The sequence below is a fragment of the Vicugna pacos genome, chromosome 1, assembly GCF_048564905.1.
Source record: "Vicugna pacos chromosome 1, VicPac4, whole genome shotgun sequence".
NCBI classification, from domain to species: Eukaryota; Metazoa; Chordata; class Mammalia; order Artiodactyla; family Camelidae; genus Vicugna; species Vicugna pacos.
The window spans coordinates 49,352,307-49,371,641 of record NC_132987.1 but is presented as its reverse complement, the minus strand read 5'-3'; the positions used below and the strand labels follow the sequence as shown (position 1 = coordinate 49,371,641).

Below are 19,335 nucleotides of genomic sequence, written 5' to 3'. Positions count from 1 at the left end.
GTGGCCATGTTGAGTGAGGGCAAAGACAATTCCTGTTCTTTGCATCCGGTCGGCGAGAGACACAGGAAGTGACATCATTGTTGGCAGAAATGCGATTTGCTTACTTAGGCGGAAAAATGGCTGCAGCCGGTTTGGCTGTTTTCTGCAGGAGAGTCTCGGCTGCTGTAAAGGCTTCCAGGTCGTTAATAAGCCCTCAGGCTCTTGCTAGCACAGGGTAAGTGATGTGAGGACTCAGTTTATCCATCTGTTTAACGTTGGATCTTATTCGGTTGCCAAGATGCGGAGAACGCTCAGGGATGGAAAGGCTGCTGGGATGGCTGGGCCCGAACCCACTGCGGTGTGGAGTGAGTGACCTTGGAGACGTCTCCCATCTCCCCCATTTCCTTCTTCTGCAAACATTCTGTTGCCACCTGCTGTGGACCAGGCAGTACTTCGAGGTCTGTAGAAGCCCAGTATTTGTTGAATTAAACCTAGAGGTACAGAAGCACCCTGTGTGGCTTGGTGAGCTGGGAAAAAACTTCACTGAGGAGCATTTGGCTGTGAAACTGAAGACTGTGTCAGGTTTGGATAGATTTTTTAAAAAGGCGGTGGATGGGGGAGGGAGAGCGCTTTGTACTCCCAGAGTTTGTCGTAATGGGATTGTTTAGTGTGTTGAGTGAATAAATGAAAGTAGCCAAATGAACGGAAAGTCGCCCTGCAGGTGTGACAAAGGAATAGTCTACACGTGGTGTTCATTATCTCTGGAAAGATCCTTGTCTTCTGGACAGACTGATTATTTCTGACTTGAGGATGTACGGTTTCCTCCCTTTTATTGGCTTTTGTTTTTAATGAGTTGAATTTTATATATAGTTGTGTATGTCAGTTTTTTTTTTAAAGAAAGTAATGTTTGTGCTCTCGAATCTGGCACAATTATTGAGCGTCTATTATGTTCTGCGGTGTTTAATTACTTACATTGACTTCAGAGACAAGCAGTGTTGGGTGGTGGTGGTGGTTGTTTTGCAGAGGTCTAGGGGTTGCAGCTTGATCAAGGTGGCAAACTTGAATCAGTTGTCCCTTGTATTTCATCCTTTTTACTTAAAAAATAATTTTGGATCTTTATCATTACTGTGAATGAATATCTGTCCATTTGCAGTCATTTTGGAAAATAGGGTTAAGTATTCTGAAGAAGAAATCAACAATAATTCTACCATTCAGAGATAAACAGATTTCCTTTCATTCTTTTTGACTTTGCATGTATGTGCATACATGTAATTTTAAAATAAAATCAGGGTCATATTTACATAAATGCATTTTTGTATTCTACCCTTGTTTCCCCAACTTAGGAAATTTAAGAATTTCAGACCAAAAGAAAAGTTGTAAGAGTAGTACAGAAAATAACCATATACTCTTCACCTATGTTGACTAGTCCTCAACATTTTGTCGCATTTTCTGTACTTTTTATATCCATGCTTTTTTTTCTGAACTGTTTAAGGCATGTCAGAGTGTCAAACATGACACTTCAGCATATCTCCTAAGAACAGGAATACTATCTTAATAACCACAACACTGCAGTGATTACACGGGGCAATGAAAATGAATACACTGCTATTATTGTGCCACTCTTATCTAGCATACAGTCCAAGTTAAATATCCTCAATTGCCCTGGTAAGTTCTTGTTCTTCTTTTCTTAATTTTTCATTCAGGGTCCTATCAGTAATCATTTATTGCATTAGTTGTCATGTCTCTTTAGTCTTCTTTAATTCAGAATGGTTCATTTTTTTTCTCTTTCATGATATTGACATTTTTTTAATAATGTCAGCCTTTTTAGAATATCCCTGCATTCAGATTTGTCTGATTGTTTCCTCATGATGAGATTCAGGTTAAATTTTTTTCATAGGAATACAACACTTGTGATACACTTCATTATTGTGTTTCAAATTATTTCCCCAAGTCATGAAATATTCTTTAAAAACATAATTTTTACATTACTGCATAGTAGATTATCATACAGATGCACAATAATTTTTTTAACCATTCCCTGTTTGCCCATTTACATTATTATCAACTTTTTGGTATTATATACAATGCTTTACTAGACTTTTTTTGAAGTGTAATTGACTTACAATATTATGTTGGTTTCAGGTGTACAGCATAGTAATTTGATATTTTTATACATTAGAAATGATCACCACAATAGATATTTTAATTTATCAATTCTAATTTTTGATAATTTCTTTAGTTGAAATTTTTAGATGTGAAATTACTGTGTTAAAGGAAGAAGCATTGGGGCCTCTGACACATGTTGCAAAATTAACCTTCAGAATGGTTTTATCTGCTCATATACCCGCTAGCACCTTATGAAGGACTTAAAACGTTACCTTAAAATAGAATTATGTCAATTTATTACCTCTGAAATTATGTGAATATATTCAGCTCTGAAAGTATAGGGTAGTGATACCTATAATGCAGTGCTAAAAATAGTTTCTAAAGGATTTTATGACTTTATTGTTTCTTGTGCAGAAACTCCAAGTAGATTTTTTAACGAGGTAGATGAGGAAATGATTCTGTTTATTGTTTATAAAATCCAAATATAAAAATTTAATCACTTGTTTATGTATGTTCAGTTGTAGGTTTTCTCTTAGTCTGTTGACCAAGAACACACCAAGTGTCACATCTTTTCACCAGTGTAGATTACTTCATACCACATTGTCAAAAAGAGGACTAGAAGAATTTTTTGATGACCCAAAGAATTGGGGGGAAGAAAAAGTGAAATCTGGTGAGATATTTGCATTGGTCAATATTAAATATATTTATTGAGCCCTCCATCATTTTAGGGTTGTTAATCCAGTTTGGGGATTATTTAGGTGTTTCCTTTTTTGATTTTCTTTGGGAATGGCTATTAGAAAAAATTAGAAGGACAATGTAATAGCAGAGTTAACTGTTCCTTGGCAGGTTGGCAAAAGGTTTAGAAGAGGAGTAGTTTGAAATTATTAACTAAAGTGAGGTTTGGGTTTGTTTTAGATTTCATTTTTTAGAAATAATTGAAAATTAATTTATAATAATATGAAGTATTTTGACATTAGACTTGAAAATACACTATACTAATACTAACATTTTTGAATGCTGTTGTCAGTCACATTACTAATATTTTCATGTTACCTAATTTAATCACAATTTAATCATAATTATATATACTATAATATATTAAAAGTATTATACATTTTATATATAAAGGGACAAGTTTAGAGAGGTTGAGTGATTTGCCAAAGGGTACATAGCTAGAAAATTATTTCATATTGTGGATTTATCGATTTTGTAGGAGCTTCATGGACCTGTCAGCAATTACGGAACAAAAGTAATGAAGATTTACATAAACTTTGGTAAGTGGACCAAGTACATTAACATCTACGTGTTTGAACCAGTTACAGTATAGTAATGAGATATAAACTTCTATCTAATGTAAGAAATTAAAGTGATTTATAGTACTGTGGGTGATATTATAAGACCATTAAAGTTTTTGTAAATACAACAGAGGTCAAATTACATTAAGACAAATATATCAGAGTTGTCAAATAGTTGGGAGTTTAGAAATTTTACTGTAACTGTTACCAGTCATACTACCACCTTTATACTAACAATTTCAGGGAACTAATAAAATGAAATGGGGACAAGTTGGTCACATTTAGGCCTTCTTCCTTTTTATTACCTTTTGCATGATCTGGAATCTTTAGCTTATTGCTTTGGTGAAGTGTGTTGGGGGTGCACTTAATAGGAAGTTTAGGCAGGGTTTCCTGGCAGGTTCTCCTGGTGAATTAGAGAGGGTTGAGAGGATTTAAGACAGAGTGGCATTTTTAATAGACCGTGTGTGTGTGTGTGTGTGTGTTTGTGTGTGTGTGTAAGTTAAGGGATAATTGTGGTAACGTATTAGCTTCAGGTGTACAGTGTAATGATTTGATATTTGTGTATATTGCAAGATGATCATAAAAAGTACAGTTAATATCCATCACCATATGTAGTTACAAAAAGAGTTTTTCCTTGTGATAAAAATTTTCAAGATCCATTCTCTGAGGTACTTTCACTAGCTGTTATCACTGTTCATTTTATAAAATGAAAAAGTCATGGGGATGTAATGTTTTTGTACCTCTTGACTTCCCACCCCCTGCATTGACTATATTTAGCCCAAAGATAATTGTTTGGGCTGTACTATGTTTTTAAACTGGGAAATTTCACGTAAAGATAAGGATTTCTGGCTCCTCTTGAATGTTCAGACCTGTATTATAGCAACACTGGCTCTGCATTCCTACATGGTAACAGTTCAGCTGGTCTAAGTGGAGCAGTGCCCTGCTTCTTACCCATCTTGGTCTTTCACCAAGCCCACTTCACTCATAATTGTTATTTGTCTAGGCACTGTAGTAGGAATTCTAAGTTTTATCCCCTGATTTAAAGAGTTATTTATCTTTCATGGCAGGTGAAAGAACTGTAAAATGCTTATAAAACCACTAATGTTATAGGCTTATTTGTATGATACAATGAGAAATATATATTTTATCTTTGTTTCTGATTGCTTAACACACAGCTCCTAATCTCTTGGAATTTTCCTGAGTGATAGGAGTGTCTTTTGTTACAATTAGGCAACTCTCTACTGGGGCAGGATGTGTGTTGGGGGTTGCTGCACAGCTTCAAGATAGAGGCTGGTCGCTAGAAAGACCAAGGTGGGATGAGAGGGTGGAGCATTCAGCCTCACCACCACTCCCACCTCTGGAGTGGGAGAGGGACTGGAGACTAAGTCCAGTCACTAGTGGCCGGTGATTTAATCAGTCATGCTATAAAACAGTGCAGATTCATTATAGTAAAATAAGTTGTATTAAAGCACTGTTGTTGTGGCTTATTGGTAAAGGGATAGAGCAGTTTCAGTATTCATCCTGGCTAATACCACATAGTTTCTCTTCTGCCACTCCTTCCCCCAAATTGTCTTCTTCCATACCAAAAAGTACCTCAGTTCCTTTGCTTCATTTATTTCCTTTCCTTTCTTGCAGCTCTGATTCTCAATCAAACATTTATTCACAAAACCTATTCTCACTTGAGCTTTGCCACTTCGGTGTTTTGATTTGTGATTTGATTGTGTTTGCTTTGGTTTCCTTTCCAGCCTAACAAATTCCATCTCTATGAAGCTTTCCTTGATCATCTTATTTAGAAGGGTGTCTCATCTCTCCTCTTAATGCTACTAGTACTTGTCTATACCACCAAGTACACCACACCATATTAGAGTTCTGGAGGCAGCATAGTGGACTAAAAATAGAATGGCTTTTACACACAGGGAGTTCAGGATTTGAATCTTGAACTAGCCATGTGCCCCCAGATAACCGACTTCTCTCAGACTTAGTTTCTTCATTTAGAAAGTGTAAATAGTTCCAGTCTCAGAGAGAATTGTAAGAATTCAATGAAATAAATGTATATAAAGTGCTTAGCACATTGCTTGGTGTATAACAGTCACTGAATAAATGTTATTTAATCTTCCATGTTTTGTCTCCATTTGGAGTGTAGGGACTGTGTTTTGTGCTTTTTTTGTAACTCTTCTGGCACTTACTTAAAACGATATGTGGTACGTGGAAAGTTAATTGAACAAATGAGTAAGAATAGATGTAGCTCTGTTTAAAGGATTATTCTTTGTAATGATATTCTGTATAATCAAGATTTCTAGAGGACATTTGAGTATATCATTAATTTTGATGTCAAAAATCACAACTTTATTACTGTAACCACAGGATAGCATCACAAGCTTTGTGTTTTTTGATATAGGTATGTTCTCCTGAAAGAAAGAAACATGCTCCTAACTCTGGAACAGGAGGCTAAGCGGCAGAGGTTGCCAATGCCAAGTCCGGAGAGGTTAGAAAAGGTGAGATTTGTGGGAGGCTGGAGATAGCTGGGAGTGAGATAAATGTTGAAAGGTGTGAGTATATGGTTCCTGTATTTCTTGGCAAGAAGATTTCTTTCTATTTCTGCTTGATTTTTAGGAAATTTACAGAGTTATGTGATTATCACAACTGTCTATTTTAGAACATTTCCAACACCCCAAAAAGAAATCTGCAGTCACTCCTCCTTCCTACCTGCATATACATGAACATATGTTTTTATTTTTATTGGATAGATACCCAGGAGTGAAATTGCTGGCTGGTATGGTAAATCTGTGTTTAACATTTTGGGAAATAGCCCAACCATTTTCTAAAGTACCTGCACCATTTTACGTTTCTGGTTCTGGTTTAGATTCTTCTCCACTAGCTAGGTCAAATTTTTTTGACACATTGATCACCTTCTGTGGATTGAGTGCCCCTGAGGAAACACGACTGTCACTCAGATTTGGGTGATGTGGCAATCAACATGTTTAATGCATTTTTTTAAATTGAGGTAACAACACATAACAAAATTTATCATCGTAACCATTTTTTAAAATATATTTTTATTGAAGTACAGTCAGTTTACAATGTTAATCATCTTAACCATTTTTAAGTGTAGAGTTCAGTAGTACTTTTTAAATTGAAGTATAGTTGATTTATAATATTGTGTTAGTTTCAGGTGTACAGCAAAGTGATTCATTTGTATGTATTTTTTCAGATTATTTTTCATTATAGGTTATTACAAGATATTGGGTATGATTCCCTGTGCTATACAGTAAATCCTGTTGCTTATCTATTTTATGTAGGTGGGAGTGGTGGTGAGGCTGAATGCTCCACCCTCTCATCCTAGACCTTGGTCTTTCTAGGGACCAGCCTCTATGCTGAAGCTGTGCAGCAACCCCCAGCACCCCCTTTGTCATAGATTAATTGACTGTAAGTGCATGGGTTTATTTCTGGACTGTATCCTGTTCCATTGATCTGTGTGTGATTTGGTGCCAGTACCATACTGTTTTGATTACTGTAGCTTTGTAGTATAGTCTGAAGTCAGGGGTGATTCCCTCAGCTCCATTCCCCTTTTTTCAAGACTGTTTTGGCTGTTCGTGGCTTTTTGTGTTTCCGTACAAATTTTAACATTTTTTGTTCCAGCTCTGTGAAAAATGTCATTAGTAATTTGATAGGAATTGCGTTGAATCTGTATATTGTCTTGTTTAGTATGGCCATTTTAACAATATTGATTCTTCCAATCCAAAAACACAGTATATCCTTCCATCTGTTTATGTCATCTTCAATTTCTTTCATCAGCGTCTTACAGTTTTCAGAGTATGGATCCTCCGTACATTTCCTCTATAGCCACTCTGGTGAGAGTTTTTATCATGAAGGGATGTTGGATTTTATCAAGTGCTTTTTCTTCATCTATTGAAATGCTCATGTAGTTTTTTTTTTTTAACATTTTTTATTGAGTTATAGTCATTTTACAATATTGTGTCAAGTTCCAGTGTAGAGCACAATTTTCCAGTTATACATGAACATACATACATTCATTGTCAGATTCTCTTTCACTGTGAGCTATCACAAGATCCTGTATATATTTCCCTGTGCTACACAGTACAATCTTGTTTATCTGTTCTACATTCTGAAATCCCTGTCTGTCCCTTCCCGCCCTCCATCCCCCTGGCAACCACAGGTTTGTATTCTATGTCTATGAGTCTGTTTCTGTTTTGTATTTAAGTGGTTTTTGTTTGTTTTTTTTTTTTTTAGATTCCACATATGAGCGACCTCATATGGTATTTTTCTCTCTCTTTCTGGCTTACTTCACTTAGAATGACATTCTCCAGGAACATCCGTGTTGCTGCAAATGGCATTATGTTGTCATTTTTATGGCTTAATAGTATTTCATTGTATAAATATACCACATCTTCTTTATCCAGTCATCTGTTGATGGACATTTGGGCTGTTCCCATGTCTTGGCTATTGTAAATAGTGCTGCTGTGAACATTGGAGTGCAGGTGTCTTTTTGAAGTAGGGTTCCTTCGGAATATGTGCCCAGGAGCGGGATTACTGGGTCATACAGTAAGTCCATTCCTAGTCTTTTGAGGAATCTACATACTGTCTTCCACAGTGGCTGCACCAAAATGCATTCCCACCAGCAGTGTAGGAGGGTTCCCTTTTCTCCACAGCCTCTCCGTGAAATGCTCATGTAGTTTTTGTCTTTTGTTGATGTGGTGTATCACATTGATTGATTTGCACATATTAAACCATCCTTGCAACCCTGGAATGAATCTAGCTTGATCGTGGTGTATGATCCTTTTTTATGTAGTTTTGGATTTGGTTTGATGATATTGAGAATTTTTGCATCCATATTCACCAAGGATATTGGCCTGTAGTTTTCTTTTTTTGTAGTGTCTTTGTCTGGCTTGCTATCAGAGTGATGGTGGCTTCGTAGAATGAATTTGGAAGTGTTCTTTCCTCTTCAGTATTTGTAATAGTTTGAGAAAGATTGGTGTAAGTATATAAGTTCTTCTTTGTATGTTTGGTAAAATTCCCTAGTGAAGCCGTCTGGTCCTGGACTTTGTACGTAGGGAGATTTTAAATTACAGAGTATTTCACATCAGTGATCAGTCTATTCGAATTATCTGTTTCTTCTTGACTCAGTTTTGGCAAATTGTATATTTCTAAAAACTTTGTCCATTAATGTCAGTGGGGTGTTAACTGTCTCCTACTATTATTGTACTGTTGTCCATTTCTCTCTTTATGTCTGTTGGTATTTGTTTTGTATATTTAGGTGCTCCTATATTGGGTACATACATGTTAATAAGTGTAATATCCTCTTCTTGTATTGATCCCTTTATCATTAGTTTCTTGGTACGGTGACCTGCATTTCTGTTGATAATCTTTCTTAATTCCTTTAGCATTTTTATTATTTCTTTTTTAAACTCGGGGTCTAGTAGACTGTTGAAGTCTTTTATTATTCTTGTTCTTTTAATTGGGAGTAGTTCCTCTGCTTTTTTTTTTTTACTTAACTTTCTCTGTTTCTATGAATTTAGGAGAAACAGTTATCCACTGTGGTCTTGAAGGAGTGTTTTTATGTGGGAACGTCCCTGTAGACTGAGTCCAGTAATTTTGGTGCAAGGGCCGTTTTGGTACGGGCGCATGCTGGGTCCCCCCTCCCAGTGCCCTGGCCGTCACCCCTTGGCAGGGGGTGTGGGCGGTGCTGTGTCTAGAGCCTGTGCTGGATGTGAGACGGGGCTTCTATGCTTTGCCTTGGGCTTTGCTCTGTAGCTGTCACTGCCCTGTAGGGGGCAGGGTGTGCTCCCCAGTTGTTGGAATAGAAACCTTGAAGTTCTGCTTCAGTTAGACTCTGATGCTTAAATGTGTGCCCTGCCCTAAAGGAGGTAATTGCTGAAGCCAGTGAGGCCTGTGTGGTCACAGCGCCTGGGTAGGTCATGGTTCGGCGCAGAAAATCCCAAAGTCACGTCCCTTTCTCTGTTGTGTTTGTTCCGTCTCTAGTGCAAGGCTGCAGTGTGGAGTAGGCTGGAGGTCAGGACATTGTGATTGCAAAAATTGAGGTAACTGGGTTGCCACCAGAGATCTGTGCTGCCTCTGTGGCAGAATTCTCCTAGGACCTGTCTGCTCCAGATCTAGTGCTAAGCTGCGGTGTAGGGCGGGTGAAGCCGGAGTCTCTTGCTGGGATGCGAAATCGCTGCGTACTCCTGCCTGGGACCTGTCTGCCTAAGATTCAGCGCTTAGCCACCGTGCATTCTCATGGCCGTTGCCAAGTGTGTACACTGACAGAGTCTGCCCACCACCGCCATGTGCAAGCTTCCGCCCAGATCACACCCAGGGACCCTAGTTTGTCTCTGCATAGCTAGACCAAAGCTTTGCCCTGATCTCATACCAGGCTGTGGCGTGGAGTAAGTAGGGCCGGGGCATTCACCCTTTGGATTGGAAGTGCAGCAGGCTAGCAGCTGCCAGTGCAGGGCTCTCTCTGGCCTGATTGTCAGCAAGCCAGCATGCACGTACTCCTTCTGAGTAGAGTCTAGGCTTCTCCAGCCCTCTCTGTTTCAGTGGATTTCTCAGTAAGCGTTGGGTCTTGTCTCCTCTGTACAAGACCTCAGCAATGGGATGCCCAGATTGTGATTCAGTTCACTCCCTCCCCAGGGTGAGGGTTCGTCCGTGTGATCTCTTCCTTACAGATCACTCCCGCAGGTGCAGCTGATACTCTTTGTTTTTAAACCGTCCTACCTAGAGGAGATCTTTCTTGCACCTTTGTTTGTATGGGAGACCTTCTGCCAGTTTCCAGTTCGTTTTCCTTGATGTTGATTTGTTCTGTTACTGAAGTTGTTAGTGTTAATAATTTGGTTAGTGTCCTGTCTGTCAGGTTCCTCCACTGTGTAGTTACTAATTTTTCTTTGTATTGAGGTCATGTAAATATATTGTAACTCCTCACACTTGCGCTCACTGGTTTTCATATCCATGGATGTTGATATTGCCTCAGTTATTACTATGATGTTTGCTGAATGGTGGTTTTCTAGTTTCATATTAGTTAGCTTCCTTCTGTAAGGAAAGGCTTTTCCTTTTCTCCATTTCTTTGTCCCCTCCCCTCCCCCCTTCTCTTTCCTTTCCTTTCTTCTTCTTTTTCTTTCTTGATTTATTCATTCTAACTGTATTCACTGAGTTATAATCCTTTAATATCATCATCCCAGATTTGGCCAGTGTGGGTTCCTTCAAGCTGGATCCTGTGTCCTCATTATTCTTTGATGAGGAACAGCAAGATGCTCTGGATTCATTTTGTACTTTTCCTGCCCCAGCCCTGGAATCAGCCATTTGACAGAGAAACACTGGTTCCCTTGAATGGAGATTGGTATATTTAGAAACCAGTATCTGGGTGATACATGTCTTCATTGCTGCAAAACATTGGTAAAGTAATAGGATTTTATGTTTAGATATATTTGTCATATCTGCCATCAAGGAAAATTATGTCTTAGAGACTCTTTTAAGTGGTTTGGCTGTTTATAAATAGCACATTGTTTATCTGATGAGAAAGCTTTTGCTAGAATGGTGCTATTCTAAGACTTTTAAACTTCCATGGCAGATTAGATTATAAAGATAATCCCCCAAGTAGCTGTAGGACCTGAAAGAGATGTGGAAGCCACACACTGAGATACACTATCTGATCACCTGTCCATGCAGCCCACACTCAGCACTTCACCCCCTACATGAACTCAAGGCCACCCAGAGTAGCTGAATCCACATGTCACTTCCTCTCAACTGTACGAATTTCTACGAAATCCTTGAGAAAGTAAGAATGACAAATCCTATTGAAGACAGACAAACTAAGAAGTGTGAAGGGACCAGAGAGATCAGGGCCTAACACAGAACTCTCTGATCCTCAGGAACTCAGTAAACCTGGCTGCTGACTACGTTAAAGAATTTGTCCAAGCAAAGTCAGGGCTGAGGCTCCTAACTGCAATCTAACGTTAGCTCACACAGATAAAAAGTAAATGTCTGCCAAGTCCACAGAGTTAACACCCAGTTATTCACGTTCATGTCAACAGATGACAAGGAAAATCAGAAGTATCAATTAGATACACCCTATAGATACACCCTATTCAAAGCAGCCAACTTCAGAGAGCTTCCTTTTTTAGTTTATAACTTTCCCAGAGCCAAGAGTGTCCTCACACAGTTCCAGAGCTTCAGTTTATTTCTTAATTTGAGAAAAATTACTATTTTTATTTTTTGTTGATAAATTTCTGTTAGCAGTATATCACAAAACACAGAAAACTGCACCTATTTGAGGTTAAAAAATTATGGTCACTTTCAGTTTATCTAGAGAAAACTTTTATTATTTTGCATTCTACTAATTCAGGAAGTGTAGTACTTATTATTTATTGGGCTGAAGTTCACCTCTGAAATATATTTTTTTAAAGCAGGGAGAGGGAATAATCTATTATCAAAGTTTAAAAGTCTTAGAATAGCACCATTCTAGCAAAAGCTTTCTCATCAGATAAACAATGTGCTATTTATAAACAGCCAAACCACTTAAAAGAGTCTCTAAGACATAATTTTCCTTGATGGCAGAAATGGCAAATATATCTAAACATAAAATCCTATTACTTTACCAATGTTTTGCAGCAACGAAGACATGTTATCACCCAGATACTGGTTTCTAAATATACCAATCTCCATTCAGGGGAACCAGCGTTTCTCTGTCATATGGCTGTCCCACCCCCTTTAAAGGTTTCTTAAAAGGAACAAATTTGTATATGCAACATTTCATATCTGTCATGCTTAAGATAATAAACACACATAACCACCTAAAAATGGCTCTCGGTATTTAGAACTATGAAAACATTTAGCTCATATGTTATTACAATCCCCAATGTATGAACATTTATTTATAAATAAATATATATTACTCGAGCAGTGTATCATTGTGTACAGTGTACAACACAATAGAAATGTTAAAAGAAAGAGCTAAAAATAAATAGAGATTCTAATAGCATTCTCCTGTATCTTGATGGATCTTTGGAGATTAGTATTAGGATAGATTGATTTTCTGTTTCCTATAATAGCAACAGCTGCCAAGCGGGCACAATAATGTGTCTGTGTGTTAGGGACACACTGATTAGTTAAGGCCAAAACATGGGTTTTAATATTAAAAAGTAGCAAACTGTTATCACTTCTTAGTAGCTCATTGAGTTTTGAAATGAGGAGTCAAATTGGATCCTTAAAAGGAATCTGTGCGGGTGTATCCTACTCCAAACAAAAGTAATATATGGAAATTTGAGTTAAATAGATTTTCATTTAGATGAAGCTAAACTTTAAAAAAAAAATTACTGAAAACAATATCACAGACACCTATGTAAACGCATACTGGAGCCAAAAAGATTTTTGGTGAATATTTGACGGAATGGCTCTTTGACAGAAATATTCATGATAGGTTTTCTGTAGCATAGTCTTTATATGTTCTCTTTCTTTGAAATTCTGTCATGAGTAATTGTTGAAATTATGTCTTTCTATTCTCTTTTCAGGTAATAGACTCCATGGATGCATTAGATAAAGTTGTCCAGGAAAGGGAAGATGCCCTTAGACTTCTTCAGACTGGTCAAGAAAAAGCTAGACCTGGTGCTTGGAGAAGAGACATCTTTGGAAGAATCATCTGGTACATGGTGGCTTTTCTGAGATAATAGTGGAAATCTCATGCCTCCTTTCCCTATCTAGCACCTTTTAAGAAAACTCTCACCATATGCGTTTAATTTAGAGATATATCTAACATAAGCAGAGGTCCCCAAGCCCCTCTGTAACTTCAGGATCTGAATGAAGGTAGCTGTATCTAAGCCCAGGCAGCCCATTCCCATGATACAGTTACTTACAGGTTCTTTATAATGGTCGTTCTCATGAGAATCACATGACCTTTGGGAATTTGATGAAAGTAAGTTATAGATACTTTCCCCAGGAAAATGTGCATGTGTATAATTTCAGAAGGTTGTAAATCCTATGAGGCTAATTTTAGGACACACCTATCCTCTTTACCCATTAAGAAACTGGCACTATTAAAAAAGAAGTTCTCAAGGAATAAGGCCACATGAACCAGTCTCAGTTTGCTCCCAGTGCCATTAGGATAAGCCCTAGTCCAGATTTTGAAACAGTTTATTTTTATTACATCTTTCCACCTTTTGTGACATCTTGTTCCTTACATCCAGTTCCCAAAGTCCTGTCAGACCTTGGAAAGGGTCTGATGAAAAAAACATTCACACTGAGGTATAATTAACTGAGGGGACCCAGTGTATTCTCTCTTCCTTGGGTTTTTTTGCATTTGGGTTGAGCTGCCAAATGGAAGCATCTTTAGTAGAATTTTAAACATCAGTCAGCAAGATGAGGCATTATGGGTGGTTGAAGACTTTCCCTACACTCTTGAAATTATACCACATAAATGTGCTCCTGCATTTGGTAGATTCTTTTCACGGATTTGTGGTAATGGTGCCGCTCAGAGTCAAATTTAAGGGAGTGGCTATGTTGTCTGTAACTCTGTAATCCAATACAGAAAAGAGAGGAATTGTCAAAACATCTGACTGAAAACTTTGATCTATTTTATTTTCTACTAAAATTTACTGAGGTCCTGACTGAGGTCAATTAAGAAAGGGTGGGATTAGGGGAGAGACTAGGTGTCAGATTTAGAATCTGTGAGGGTGCTGTTCTCTGTAAGGTTTTTAAAATTTTGCTTTTTAACTTTCCTAGAGTTAAACAAAGTAATGAACAAAACAGTTATATCATCTTTCCAGTGTAGCTTATTAAATCAAATATAATTCCAGTGCCTTTTCCCTAATTTTCTATTGCATGTTAAAATATTTAAGGTAGCCATTTAAATGCAGAGCTCCTTCTTAAAAATATTACATCTAAATTTTTTTTTCTGACAGAAAAATCATGTGGCAGTAATGTCAGAGATTCCTCTTTGGATGTGTCTTGCCCTGCCTTGGCTGTTGAGAAATAGTGGCAGACTATTATCCTGATGAACTGAGGGACTTTAGTACAATTATCAGTTCTGCTTAAAGCAATGTGGTCCATTGCTCCAGTGGCACTGCCTGTCAAATTATATACTAAACGCCAAAATTACAAAGAGATTGGAATTTAGGCTTCTAATATTATAGATTAATTCTGGATTTTTAGAAATGATTGGCTAAATGCCCTGAAATTAATCCTTCTGTTACTTTTTTAATTGAAATACTTTCAAATAAATGTTATAGTACGAATTCACAGTTTTCCTTATTCCCCACTCAACATTATGATTTTTTAGGTTTTGTTATGTTAAGGTAGATACAGATAGATATCTGTGTCAGTTGGTGTCATTTGTTTACATTTTAAATACATAAAATAAATTTCAATGTTTCAAATTATGTATGTGTGTATACATGTATATGTATAAAATTAGTGAACACAAATATATGTATGTAGTGAAAGTATAAAATATATCTGGTAATGCTATTCTCTAGTTTATGGCTAGGAGCTATTGTGAAAGTAGAGAACTTAAGGTGCATCTTTAAACTTTTATATATATGTGTGTTCAAAAGAATCTGAAGCAAACTTTGTAAAATACTAACATCTACAATTTTGTAGTGGGCTCATGAGTGTCTTATATTACCTGCACTTTTCTCTAAGTTTAGAATACGTTATAATTTTAAGGTATAAAAATTTAAAAATCTTTAAAAGCCAATTACATTTCATTGTACTGAAAATTTATGGTCCAAAGATGGCTAAATCTCTGCAAAAAGTGAAAATATACTCAGTATTTTCTGTAAGGTGACACCTTTCTGTTTTCTTGGCAGGCACAAGTTCAAGCAGTGGCCTATACCTTGGTACCTGAATAAAAGATACAATAGGAAACGATTCTTTGTGATGCCCTGTGTGGAACGTTTTGTCAGGTGAGCACAAGTACCCTTAATAAAACATATCTTTACATCAGATGACATATGTTAAACTTTTACATAACTAACACATGTTCATTGTGGAAAAACCAGAAAAATCAGGTAAAAAAAGAAATTAAAGTCTAATATGATTTCACCATCCAGAAATAGCTACTGTTAACATTTTAGTGTATATCCTTTCAAAAGTTTTGTTGCCTTTCTAATCATCAATCTGTATGTAAGTAGATGGTTAAATCCCTCTGTAATGTTAAAAGAAAGGTCCAAATACTTCAGCTGCACAGAATGTGAGCTGTGTTTTGCAGAGCTGGGGTGAGGAGAGGAGCCTGTTGCAGTACATCTGAATTCCTGTTATCCGGCAGAATGGTGATTTCCAGATATTTTTTATAGCAAATTTTTTTCCGCACTAAGTTTGTTATTGAGTAGGGAGAACACAGGGCTTCTGTTCCATTAGAGGAGTGAAGGGGTCATACGAACTCCCAGGCTAATAATTATAAAAATGAAATAAGATTTTTAAAAACAGCGATTTTGAAACACTTAGATCCACATCCAAAAGCAGACAGAAGCCTAAGGAGAGTTTAATCCCCAAAACTGCAGTTGAAAGGGAAAAGAATTGCTAGTTTATAGTTTCTGGAGCATGGGTGCTGCTTAACTCCCAGGGCTGTGGCTGCAGAAACAGGTGGGGAAGCTGGCCGGTTGCTGGCTAAAGATGCTGGGGATCAGAATTCAAGGCAGGAAAGCAACTGGAAATTTAAAGGAGAAATCCTAGCCGCACAAGAACCACAGCTTTTAACAGCTGCCTAAGATAGTACAGTCATCTTTCAGCAAGAGTTCTTTAAAAACTGATTTTTCTCCCCCAAAATCTTGTTTTCATACCAAAATAAATACAAACAAAAAATTTAAACAGGAGGAAATATATCTTTAAACAGAGCTTTAAGATGTTTTAGTATAACTTAGAATCACAGTTTTTTTCCCCACCAAACCATTTCCAGTTTTATGTATAGAGGTGTTGTGATTTATGATAAATTTATTTGGTCTTTTGGTCTTTGTCTCCATTTCTGGCAAATGGAGACAAAACTCTTGAAACCTTTGAATTTCCTAAGTGATGAGGTGGGAGGCTTTTTTGTTTTGTTTTTTGGGGTTTTTTTAGTCTTTTTTTATGTGAATGACATGACTTTTGGGAAGCACTGAAGGAAGAGGGTTGGTTGCCAGGGGAACCAACTTTGAATAGCCCTTTGAAACTTTTAGTCTCACCCCATAATTTCCAGGGAGGGGAAAGGAGCTGAGGTTGGACCAGTTACCAACGACCAGTGATTTAATCAGTCGTGCCTTTGTGATGAAGCCTCCATAAAATCCCGAAGGAGGGGTTTGGGGAGTTCCTGAACACGTGGAGATTTGGCGAGATTGGTGGGTCAGAGAGGGCGTAGAAGCTTCTTGTCCTTTCCGCATGCCTTTCCCTAACTCTCTCTTTCATCTGGCTGTTCCTGAGCTATATCCTTTTGTAATAAACCAGTGATCTAGTGAGTAAATTGCTTTCGAGTTCTGTGAGCTGCTCTAGCAAATTAATCAAACCCAAAGAGAGGGTTGTTGGAACCCCAATTTACAGCCAGCCATTCAGAAGTATGGGTAATAACCTGGATTTAGGATTGGCATTTGAAGTCCAAGGAGGTGATTGTGGGAATTTCCAGTCGGTAGTGGGTCAGTCAGAAGCATAGGTGCTAAGCTCTGATGCTGTTTCCAGGTACAGTGTCAGAAATTGAGTTGAATTCTTGGACCCCCTGCTGGTGTCTTGAGAACTGGAATTGGGTTCAGAACCCCTTTGTCCATATGTATCCATTCTAAGTGGGCCCTAGATGTCAGTCTTTCTCATCACCAGTGCTATATGTTCAGTCAATCCTTCATTTAATTCTTCCTGCAAAATGTCTCCAGAATGTGTCCTTCCTACTCTGTTTCTGTGCTAGTGCAGACCCTTGTCATCAAATTGCATCACTGAACATCTTCCTCACTCCAGTCCATTCAAATGTTGCCTCCTGGCTATTTTCTTCAAACCTTTTGATCACATCAGTGATGTTCAAAAACATACGTAACTTCTGGTGTACCAGACAGAATCCAAACTCCTTCCCACCCAGGGTTCCCACAGTTTAGTCTTAGCTATCATCAAAGTCAGACCATTCTTTTTGTTTCCCAAATATAACTTGTTCATTTTACCCTTTTCCTGCCCCTGTTCCTACAGTTCCTACAGTTTTGAACTCTATCCACCTAGTCATATTTTAAGGCCCAGTTCAGATGCTAAGCAATTGAAGAAATTAACTGAATTAGCTGCACTGGCTTTTCCACCTCACTTTTTCCAAACCTAATGTTCCAATTTGATCCTTTTGTCCTTAGTCATAAATAGGTGAAGCTATAAATAACATGACTTTAATATGTAAGAATTTATGAATCCAGTGTCACTTTCACAGACCTTAAATATTTTCTATATTTGAAACTACCTCCTTTAGCCTTACCTTCAGAGCATGCAACATAATCTTCTGAATATTCTTAAGAATAGCAAACCTTTATTATTTCACATGGGTTTATTTTTTATAAATAACCAAAATTTAGTTGGAGTAAAGATTGATGAATAAAATGGGTAATCTGATTTCAACTTTTAGTCTTTATACGTAATTTACAAAGTAGCTTATATATTTTGTATATATACATATTTTTGTCTTTCTATATAACCCTCATCAAATTTGTGTGACCTTCCCCACCAGTAGTACTGGCATATTATTCAGTACCTGTCTCTTAATTGTATTGTTATATTTTATATAAACATACACCTACTGATTAATAAAATATCCTATAAAAAATCAAGTACACTGGAGGCTTGGCATCTGTGAATTTATCATTTGCAATTTTGATGACTCCGAAGTGACCCTAGAAGTCACTGTAATTTAGCTGAGGCATAAATAAATGCCTAATGCCTTGGGATGCTGCTGATGGGCAGAGGCAAATTCACTTAGAATGGCAAGTCCCCTAGCACTAAGCATCATCGCTCGGTTGTGGGGAGTTAACATACACTAGACTGAGTGCTGTTGAAATTAGGAAATTCCTTAAAGTCTCAGGATGTAAAAAATCTAATGTATTCAATAAAATTAGTGTTTCTAAAATAAGGGAGAAAGATAGCCCAGTCTGTTACAGGATTATGAAATCTCTTTATTTCCATCAGGAAATGGGAAAGAGAATCAGTGTAGAGTCACAGATGGTTTGTTTTGCCTTAGTGGCGGTGCTGGGGATTGAACCTAGGACCTTGTGCATGCTAAGCATGCACTCTACCACTGAGCTATACCTTCCCCCACTGATGCTTTTGATTTTGTGTTTATCTTTGACTCATGTAGGTTTACAGTGATTATTCAAGGTTAATAATACACGTGACACATCTAATTCATGACTGGCATGATTGAGGCCTGTAGTAATTGATTGGATGTATATATATATTGAGTTACAGAAATAGTTTTGTGTAAGTTGCTGTTATGCTTTTATTATTCTAGATTGAGACTTGAGAAACAAGCCCGCATCAGAGCAAGGAAGAAAAGTTTAGAGAAAAAGAAAGAAAAATTTCTTCAGGAAAAGTTTCCACATCTCTCTGAAGCCCAGAAGTCAAGTCTTGTCTAAGATACAAACTCTTAATTTACCATTTTCTTGGATTACAGTCTGTATACAAAAGTAAATACATATTAAGTGGTTTATAAATAAATAGTGTTTTTAATCAAATTACTACCATTTTAAGTGTTGTTATGGCATGCTAATTCTGGAAGTGGTCAAAATGTGGTGTAATTTCAGATTAAATTCCCATTTTATAAATTCTGACATCTAAGCGGACTTCAATTAATCTCTTGTATCTTAGAGTGGGAAAATGATATCAACTTCTACAGCAAAGGCAATAAGGTAATTTTGGAATTCAGGTTAATATTTTTACTGCTATTGTTACTAGATATGAAGGGGCTGTGGATTCTACTGTTAATAAATAGTACTTTCATTTAAAATAATGATAAATTCATTTA

The 19,335-nt window shown here is 37.2% G+C and overlaps 1 protein-coding gene across 3 annotated transcripts; it reads left to right on the top strand.

Moving 5' to 3' along the window:
* The first annotated feature begins 62 nt into the window (after positions 1-62).
* MRPL47 (mitochondrial ribosomal protein L47) lies at positions 63-19,135 on the top strand. Of its 3 annotated transcripts, none has more exons than XM_006210618.2 (7): positions 63-214; positions 2,604-2,755; positions 3,299-3,359; positions 5,779-5,875; positions 12,905-13,035; positions 15,197-15,292; positions 18,823-19,135. In XM_006210618.2, exons 1-7 carry the CDS (start codon positions 90-92, stop codon positions 18,944-18,946), a joined length of 786 nt encoding a protein of 261 aa, XP_006210680.2. In that variant the 5' UTR covers positions 63-89; the 3' UTR covers positions 18,947-19,135. The 3 variants fall into 3 exon arrangements, with proteins under 3 accessions (XP_006210680.2, XP_072817605.1, XP_031537629.1); XM_031681769.2 differs by lacking the exon at positions 63-214 and adding an exon at positions 249-561; XM_072961504.1 differs by lacking the exon at positions 2,604-2,755 and having other exon boundaries at positions 90-214.
* Positions 19,136-19,335: the final 200 nt, after the last annotated feature.